This window comes from Poromitra crassiceps, assembly GCF_964638095.1.
Source record: "Poromitra crassiceps genome assembly, chromosome: 20".
NCBI lineage: Eukaryota > Metazoa > Chordata > Actinopteri > Beryciformes > Melamphaidae > Poromitra > Poromitra crassiceps.
In genome coordinates this window covers 17,251,658-17,261,151 of record NC_139637.1, presented here as the reverse complement: position 1 = coordinate 17,261,151, position 9,494 = coordinate 17,251,658, and the positions used below count along the sequence as shown (strand labels likewise).

Sequence of the window (9,494 nt, the reverse complement as noted above, 5' to 3'; positions counted from 1 at the left end):
TTACTTTTAGCCTTTTAGTCAGAAAGATTATTTAAAGATATTCCATATTATGTATTGGCCAGAATTACATGAACATTAAGGACACTTATTCAGCAGGTATTTTGCATGTTGCATTCAGGTGCACTGTAAAAAAAAAAAAAAAAAAAAAAAAAAAAAAATTAGGGCCCCCCGGGGCCCGCCGTCTAGGGGCCCCGGGGGGCCCTAATTCTTTTTTTTTTCTTTTTTTTAGCCCCGGTAAGCCCGTGCATTAAACCTGGCCTGGTAAGCCTGTGCATTCAACCTGGCCTGGTAAGCCTGTGCATTCAACCTGGCCTGGTAAGCCTGTGCATTCAACCTGGCCTGGTAAGCCTGTGCATTCAACCTGGCCTGGGCGTAGCTGAGCTGCTGCTGCTGCCTGGCCCGGACGTGGTGGTAGCTGGCCGAGCCTGGTGGTAGCTGGGCTCTGGGCTGCTGCTGCTGCCTGGGTTGGACATGGTGGTAGCTGGGCTGCTGTTGCTGCCCGGGCCGGACGTGGGGGTAGCTGGGCTGCTGTTGCTGCTTGGGCCAGACGTGGTGGTAGCTCGGCTGCTGCCGCTGTCTGGGCCAGACGTGGGGGTAGCTGGCCGAGCCTGGTGGTAGCTGGGCTCTGGGCTGCTGCTGCTGCCTGGGCTGGACATGGTGGTAGCTGGGCTGCTGCTGCTGCTTGGGCCCGACGTGGGGGTAGCTGGCCGAGCCTGGTGGTAGCTGGGCTCTGGGCTGCTGCTGCTGCCCGGGCTGGACATGGTGGTAGCTGGGCTGCTGTTGCTGCCCGGGCCGGACGTGGGGGTAGCTGGCCGAGCCTGGAGGTAGCTGGGCTCTGGGCTGCTGCTGCTGCCTGGGTTGGGCGTGGTGGTTGATGGACTGCTGCTGCTGCCTGGGCCGGACAGGGTCTGAGGGAATAATACATCTCACAAAATGTTGTAAAGAATTCTGAAAGATTACATGTTGTGGACAATGTAAAGGTTATGTTGCTCCACCATGGAAGGATGATGTAACAATAGCACAAATTGGACTTGCCATTTCCACTGGTCTGTCATGTGAAAATACTAATGGTTAAGTTTAGGCAAGTAAAACAACTTAAATTAAAGGTTAATGGTTAAGGTTAGGTATGGTCAAGCTTTAATAAACACTTAAAACTAAAACTTCACTCCGAGAAAGAAAACGGTCACAAAAGTTGGAAATTGAACTGGAGTCGTCAAGTTGAAGTTGAAGGCAAATATCTGCAAATGTCAAATCACTTCCTGTTTCTAGTCGTGTTTCCTTCATGTAAACTTTTCATGGTGGAGAAACATATTTTTCTCTCACTATATTAGCAGATGGAGCATGTTCTCTGTATTTATGACATCCTGCTCAGACCAGGCTGAGCACTCTAGTGTTAATGAAGACATTTTGAGGGTGAGCAATATGGGACCATACCAAGGCACTTACCAGAGCACTGGAGACCACCATACCAAGGCACAGTGAATGTAATGCAGAAGGATAAAACAAAACAACACATTCAAAAATGAGTGAAAAATAAGTGTAGTGTTCCATTACCTGAACATGTCACAACAGCAATGCTGTCGTTGGATGCAGCTCCAGTGTATTTTGGGCAGTCAGTTAGAGATGTATCTTCGGATGAGCAGTTGTAAGAATCAGGGAAAACATCATGTCTCATGTCAGCACTTAGAGCACTAGGAGAGATAGAGGTATAGTTTACGACATTCCCACAGTGCATCTGTTGACACACCACGTTGGCGGCCTCGTTGTTCCATGTCTCGCTGGACCCTGAGAGCCAGTAGGTCTTCTCCTCCCACTCTACCCCCACCTTGCCAGAACAGGACCGAACAGGATCATCCTTCAGAAACACCACCTTGTGCTCTGACCGAGGTGGGTGGGATAGCAGCAAAGAGAGACAGAGCAAGAGACAGAAAAGAGGTGGTTACAATAATTTAACTGGATACATTTACGTGTGAACAAGGAGAAATATTAATATTACCTGTGTTTTTTCGTTATTTTATTAATTATTAACTAATAAAATAATTAATTATAAATAAATCATTATTAATACATAAATAATTAATTTATTAATTAATAAAAAATAATTAATAATTAATTCACTGACATGTTGCTAGTTAGTTATTATACCCTGTCTGTCTGTCTGTCTGTGTGTGTGTGTGTGTGTGTGTGTGTGTGTGTGTGTGTGTGTGTGATCTGTTATGTATGTGCCTGAGTCAATGTGCAAGCATGTATACATCCCTGTGTTTATGCTGTACCACACCACTGTACATGTGGCAAGACCTAAACAGAACATATGCTGTGAGAGAAAATAAATAAATGAAACAACTTACTGGAGCAGATGACAGAAGCAAACTGTTGGTTTTGGCAACGTGAAGCTGATGAAGGTGCACAGTGCCAGAGATGCTCTTCATTAGCATCAGTACAGTGGACAGATAGGCGATTCTTGATGTCATTCATTGGAGGCATGATGTCAGCATCAGGAATCTCCTTGGCGGTGCCACATTTGAGACTTTTGCACACAAAGTTGGCTGCACGCTGTTTTTCTTTATGCCAGAAAAAAAACATACATTACAGAGTAAATATGCATGTAAATAAATACATTTTGATGTTGTTACAACTAGAACTTCTAGTACGTATTTCTCAAGGCTCTTATATCAGTGTGTTTGGTTTTCATGGATTCTTGTCAGATTTTGTCTGTGACTTCGGACCCCACCCTCCTGAGGCAAACCTCTGAAATCATAGGACTTTTCCTTCGAGCGCAGACATCTTCCACTTGCTGTACTACCATCAGAAAGACTATATACAACATACTGTGTATACAACATGGAGATAACTCTTACCCCAATTCTGTCTACATACGTAGCCTTCAGAAGTTGTCCCATCTATAGTCGTGGTGTACTGGACAGCTCCAGCACATGGAAATTCATCCAAATGAAAATCGATCTTACCTAGAAGAGCAAGAAAATGTAAGAGCCAAATTACAGTAAAAATGTGCTGCTCTAAAACATCAAACAACCACAATAATAACAATAATGATACTAAAACTAATAACACTAGCAGAAGTAGTAATGGTGGCAACAACAACAACATAATAATAATAATAATGATAATAATAATGTCATATCAATCACACCTTTTTCATAACATTTTCATTCATCATTACCATTGCTTTTAGCACACACATTTTGAAATGGGTGACTTTTTGAAGGAATACTACAAAAATGCCTACAGTAGCAGATATGTCACAAATTATAAAGAAAATATATTTGTTCTTTAGCTCCAACAATAGAGATTAAAGTAACCTGACTTGCCAGATGGATGGTTTGCTTCGCATTGTGAATTTGTGGAACAATGCCGCCCCCATCTGGCGGAGTCAGGCTAAGATTAAAGTGCAGTCTTACCAGAACATGTAATCCTTTTCAAGCTGCCCGTGTATTCACTGATGCCCCAGCCAGGACTGGGACAGTCCCACAGCTGCTGCTCAGTCCCAGTGCAGTTCAGCTCATTGAGCCAGGCCTTGGTAGCTATCTTCTCTGGGGGCCGGGGGATGTTCCTGCTCATGGAGTTGTTAAACCTCCCACAGCCAATGTGCCGGCACACCACATCAGAGTTCTTCTCGCTCCATCCGGTATCTCCTACAATGCGCCATTCTTTATTATGGAAGATTTCAATGTAGCCCTCACATGGGTTCCCTTCACCTCCCTTAAGGATCAGCCTGTCACCTGGTTAGATTAAGTTGATCATTCTCAATATTTTTATTTTCACAATTGATGTATTGAAAACTTCACACTTCAGTATGTCTTACCATGGTGTGCTGCTACCGTATGATCTTTTGATGAGTAGTATGATGAGTTTAACGGAGGTTCAACCAGGAAGACCATAATCTGCACTTTACGCTTCCTCAGTTCACTCCACCCCTTCAAGTCTGCCCACACGCTCAAAATAAACCTGTCAACTTCCGGGCTTCATTGAATAATCAGCTGTTTGCCACCTGGTCTCTTTTATCCAATAGCATAGCGTCACATCACCTCGTAAGCCTATCACATTGGCTTTTCAACCCCAATGTAAACCAATCACATGCTGTTGTCCTCTTAAATATGCTTTTTTCTATCTCGTTCAGCCTCCCAACTTGGCTGCTGACAGTCTCGCACCCTCCACATCCCCTTCTCCACCCAGTTTTTGCAGACCCATCAGATTCTTCAGTCTGAAGAGTCAGCAGTTTCAGAAGGAGAGGCATCACCATCGCTACCAGTATCTAGAGTCTAGATAGATAGCTGCTAAAAGAATATCATTAAGAACTCTAACAAGTGTGCTATGACCCGCTCTCAAACCAGACTGAAATGTATCAAAAAGCCTATTTTTTCCAAGACCTTGGCCATGAAGGGAACCTTGGAGATTGGGCGGAAGTTGTTTAAAACAGATGACTATCTGTAAAACATTTTGAGTTACAGCAACAAGAAAAACAAAAAACTTTACCCTAAACTCTTCTCTAGAATAATAATCATCATCATCATATCATGATCTAAAAACAGATGTTAAGCAGCATGCAGTTATGTAAGTTAATAGCTAAAATAATGAAATGACTGTCCATCTGTCATTATTCAGAAAAAAGGACGAATCAGCGTGACGTCACTTGACACCCAGAAATGCGGAACCCCGCGGCAGTTAATAGTATGAGTTGTTCCAAACAAACGTTAATATCTCAAAAACTATACATCACATCGCTTATTCTGAATCAGAGGAGAAGTAGCTCAAGAGTTTGATGTATAATATATGCATGTCATCTTAAAGTTGTGTGAACTGTCACAGTTTTTTAAATGTAAACAGAGTTAGCTGGCTAGAGTCAGACATTCAAGCCTTGCACCACTTGGGCTCCATAGGGTTCCATTGCCATTGCCACCCAGTGACGCGGTTTGTTTACCTAAATGCTGCTCGGCAGATCCCTCGTATAGACAGTTAAATGTGGAGAGAAAAGCTTGAACTTGCCTTGTGAGGTCACCAGATTAGGAGATGCGGTGTAGAGGAGCAGCAGCAGGAGGAGCGACCACATGGTGACAGCAGCTCCTGGCAGAGTGAGGCGGAGGGATCGTTTGCACGGATTTATAAGCAGAGACAGCTTGTGAACGAGCAAAGCAGGAACATTTACTGTCAATGCAGATGATGAAATCATATGTGGACAAACAGTTACGCAAGGAGCTAGGAACCTCCCATTCCATTCCATGGAAATTTCACAGAACTTGCATAATTCATTTTTCATTTCATTTCATTTATTTAATGTGACTCATTGACCATGATCACATGGTATGGAGCACAAACAAAACATACAAAAACAATATACAATGGCACACGGCATGGCTAGTGCATGTCATTTGAACAAAGGCAGGACATTCTTCAAAAAAGCACCTAATTTACACATGACTTTTTGTCTGTCTGATTGTAGTAGTAAAATCAGTTTAAACATAGATGGATGAGTTAAATAATATCTGGGTAAATATAACTGTCTGAAATTCAAAATAATTACATTCTTGCATTCAAACAAAACATGATACTCATCTCCCACACAGTTGTCACTACAGAGATTACAGATCCTCATACTTCTATGCAGTCCTTTATATCTGCCAACAACCTTGGGGATTCTGGTGTTATTAACCCTGAAATTACAAATTGCATGTCTATGCCTCTGGTTTACATACAGCAGATAATTTTCCAGTTTAAGTTCTTTTTTGAATTCTACGTACAAGTCACATGATGTCATACTTTTGAGCTCACTTTGCCATTTCTGCATAAACTGGTCCTTAAGACTTTGCTCAACAGTTAGCTTCAACCAGTCAATGTTGTTGCACTGCTGTGTAAGCCAGAGGTAAGACAAGCCACAGTCATCCAAAATCTGTTTGACCCGCACGACCCACGGCGAGGCATAGACTCCAGAGTTGTGCAAGTCAAGCAGGCAGTTGTACATAATACGGCTAAGTTTGTTCTCCTTGCCATCAATCAACCTTGCCCAGTAACTAATCATTCTTTTCTTGACAGTGACACAGAGTGGGTATCTCCCCAGCTCCCCATAGACCATATTGTTACACGTTGTCATTTTAACTTTCAAAATGTACTTGAGAAATCTGAGGTGTAGCTTTTTGCAATATATAAATTTTTTCAAACCCCCAAGCTTCACACATCCTCTTCAGCAGAGTTGCCAACTCACACGTTTCTGGAGTGTGACACACACTTTCAATCTCACGGCACTCACTCTGCCCAAACAATTCTCATGCCAATTAACACACTGTCCAAAGCAGCAGCAAGCAGTGCGCTGCACTCTCTCTCTCTCTCCCACTGTTTCTCTGACTCTCTCTCCCTCTCTAGCAGTGCAGCGAAAATCCCCTCACAATTTTGATAGCAGAAAAATCTTTGGTAAGGCTTTAGAATACAGCCCGCAAATAACCATGTAACTACAGGGTAACAAGACTGTAGTTGTAGTTATAGTATAACTACAGGGTAACAAGACTGTAGTTATAGTGTAACTACAGGGTAACAAGATTGTAGTTGTAGTTATAGTATAACTACAGGGTAACAATACTGTAGTTATAGTATAAATACAGGGTAACAAGACTGTAGTTATGAAATCATAATTATGTGGACAAACAGTTGCGAAAGGAGCTAGGAACCTCCCATTCCATTCCATGGAAATTTCACAGAACTTGCATAATTCACACAACATCTTCAGCAGAGTTGCCAACTCACACGTTTCTGGAGTGTGACACACACTTTCACTTTCAATCTCACGGTGCTCACTCTGCACAAACAATTCTCATGCCAATTTTGATAGCAGAAAAATCTTTGGTAACGCTTTAGAATACAGCCCGTAAATAACCATGTAACTACAGGGTAACAAGACTGTAAGGTAACAATACTGTAGTTATAGTATAACTACAGTGTAACAAGACTGAAGTTATAGTGTAACTACAGGGTAACAAGACTGTAGGGTAACAAGACTGTAGTTATAGTGTAACTACAGGGTAACAAGACTATAGTTATAGTATAACTACAGGGTAACAAGACTATAACTACAGCATAACAAGACTGTAGTTATAGTATTATCGTGCATTCCTTTATAACTGGGAACTGGTAATTGTACGACTTCAAAGGTCATGAGCTGGGACGGTGACGTCACCAGAGCTGGTATTTCCCATTCCAAACTCGTAGGAGCCTCAGCAGCCCCGACCTCAAAAATCCAAGATAGCTGCGGCGCGCAACAACAGTAGTTCTAATCGTAGTAATGTTGTTTAGCACTTCTGTTTTGTTTGTGTCTCATTAAATCAGCTGTACACACAGCACTGCATAACATCTATCTGTGTGGACATGAGGCTGCAGTGTTTGTATGTACTATTTTTATTTACCATACTGCAGAACATCTAAACATCAATATTGCATCACTTTCAGAGGTCCCCAGCTCTGGAATAACCTGTCCCTGCCACTCAAAACAATTACATCCTTGACATCCTTTAAGAAACTCCTTAAAGAGCATCTCATATTGTCCTGACCATCTGTATGTTTCTCCTTTCATATTTTATTTTCTATTAACCGCAACCTTAATTGTCAATGTAATTATTGAATTGGTTATGTAATATTGAATTATCCTGAATCCTTGTGTTTGTTTTGATTATACATATTTCTTTCTTTTTTTTTTCTTTTCTTGTTAAATTGTCTTTCCTATCAACTGTAGAAATTAATGTTTTATCATGGGAGAGGGCTCTGAATAAGCCCACTGGGCTTCCTTTCTCTCGCTTCACTGTCTTTTATTTATTTTTGTGTTCTTGCTTGCCTTTTTTTTTTGTATGGTGCTAATAAAATAAAATCAAAATAAAATCAAATATGCGCAAAATGCCATGTTATCAACTGTTATTGCTAACAATGGCTAGCCTGGCTATAGCGACTGGATCTGACCAATGAACAATGAACTTCCCAGCTCAAGTTTTCTGCAAATGGAACGCTAACAAAACGGATGTGACGTCATTTAGCCTCAACATCCCAGTTATTTTGCGATAAAGGAATGCGCCGTTACTACCTACTAACTACTAATAGTACCACACCTGTACTTACAGGGTAACTATGGGGTCTAAATAATACCACACCTGTACTTACAGGGTAACTATGGGGTCGTGGGCTGTATTCTGAAGCTGTGTGAATTCACCCACACTTACATACTATGGTGTGGTACCCTGTACTTGGCCTGTAAGTGCAGAATTGGTCCCCTGCTTTAGAATACAGCCCGCGCCCCTGTAGTTGCACTCTAGTTACTATGCAAGTGTGGGCGAATTGTCACAGCTTCAGAATACAGCCCGCACCCCAGTAGTTACACTATAAGTACAGGTGCAGTACCCTGTAGTTATACTATAAGTACAGATCTTGTTACCCTGTAGTTATACTATAACTACAGTCTTGTTACCCTGTAGTTATACTATAACTACAGACTTGTTATCCTGTAGTTATACTATAACTAGTCTTGTTACCCTGTAGTTATACTATAACTACAGTCTTGTTACCCCGTAGTTATACTATAACTACAGTCTTGTTACCCTGTCTTGTCACCCTGTAGTTATAAACTACAGTCTTGTTAACTACAGTCTTGTTACCCTGTAGTTACATGGTTATTTGCAGGCTGTATTCTAAAGCATTACCAAATCTTTTCAGAATACAGATCACATGTTTATGTGCATCTGTCCGTGGCCGTACTTTCCCTCCACGGGGCTGCATGTAACTTTTCCTTTGTGTGTGTGTGTGTGTGTGTGTACAAATAAGACTACTTTAGGTCAAAAGCCTAGTATACAGGTAGCCGACCCAAAGTTGGCAACCCTGATGTTAAACTGAAAGTGAAAGTGAAGAGTTATTTGGAAGTCAAAAAACAAATCAGACCATGCGCGTAAGCGCATGGTCTGATTTCATAAAGCGCTATGAAACATGATTTTCATAGCGTTCTGACTGAAAAAAAGCGCTTTGGGTGTGAACGCTTGGTGGTGGACAGTGGAGAGACAGACGATGATGAAGATGATGCAGCCGAAACAAGGACGTTAATAACAGCGGGGGGACGCAGCCAAAAACACACTGATGGTTTGTGCAGCAGCAGTCAGAGGACACCGAGAACGCTACAGATCTCTCTGCAGTAGACAACCTGCATGCCAACCAAACTTGCGTTCTTTCCAGACTAGAACACTCTTTGGAAAAAGTAGGTGAGACTTTTTTGAGATACCAAAGTGGTTTTACATGTTGCCAAAAAATTAAATTGACTGCTTCCCCCCCCCCCCCCCCCGATTTTTTATCCCATTTTTATCCCCCTTAGTGCTAATTTACTTTTATTTATCCTGGTTGCGACTCCACCCTCTGCCGATCTGGGGAGAGCCGAAACTGGCTCCATGCTTCCTCCGAGACATGGGCAGTTAGCCAGCCGCTTCTTTTCACCTGACAGGGGAAGCTTCACTGGTAGG

The 9,494-nt window shown here is 42.2% G+C and overlaps 1 protein-coding gene across 1 annotated transcript; it reads right to left on the bottom strand.

The window, feature by feature from the left end:
* Positions 1 to 225: 225 nt before the first annotated feature.
* On the bottom strand, positions 226 to 3,705 carry LOC310794905 (lysyl oxidase homolog 3A-like; the record flags this gene model as incomplete). Its single annotated transcript, XM_083656943.1, has 5 exons — positions 3,420 to 3,705; positions 2,859 to 2,966; positions 2,349 to 2,561; positions 1,555 to 1,878; positions 226 to 908 (listed from the first exon to the last, which is right to left on the bottom strand). Exons 1-5 carry the CDS (start codon positions 3,577 to 3,579, stop codon positions 226 to 228), a joined length of 1,488 nt encoding a protein of 495 aa, XP_083513069.1. The 5' UTR covers positions 3,580 to 3,705.
* Positions 3,706 to 9,494: the final 5,789 nt, after the last annotated feature.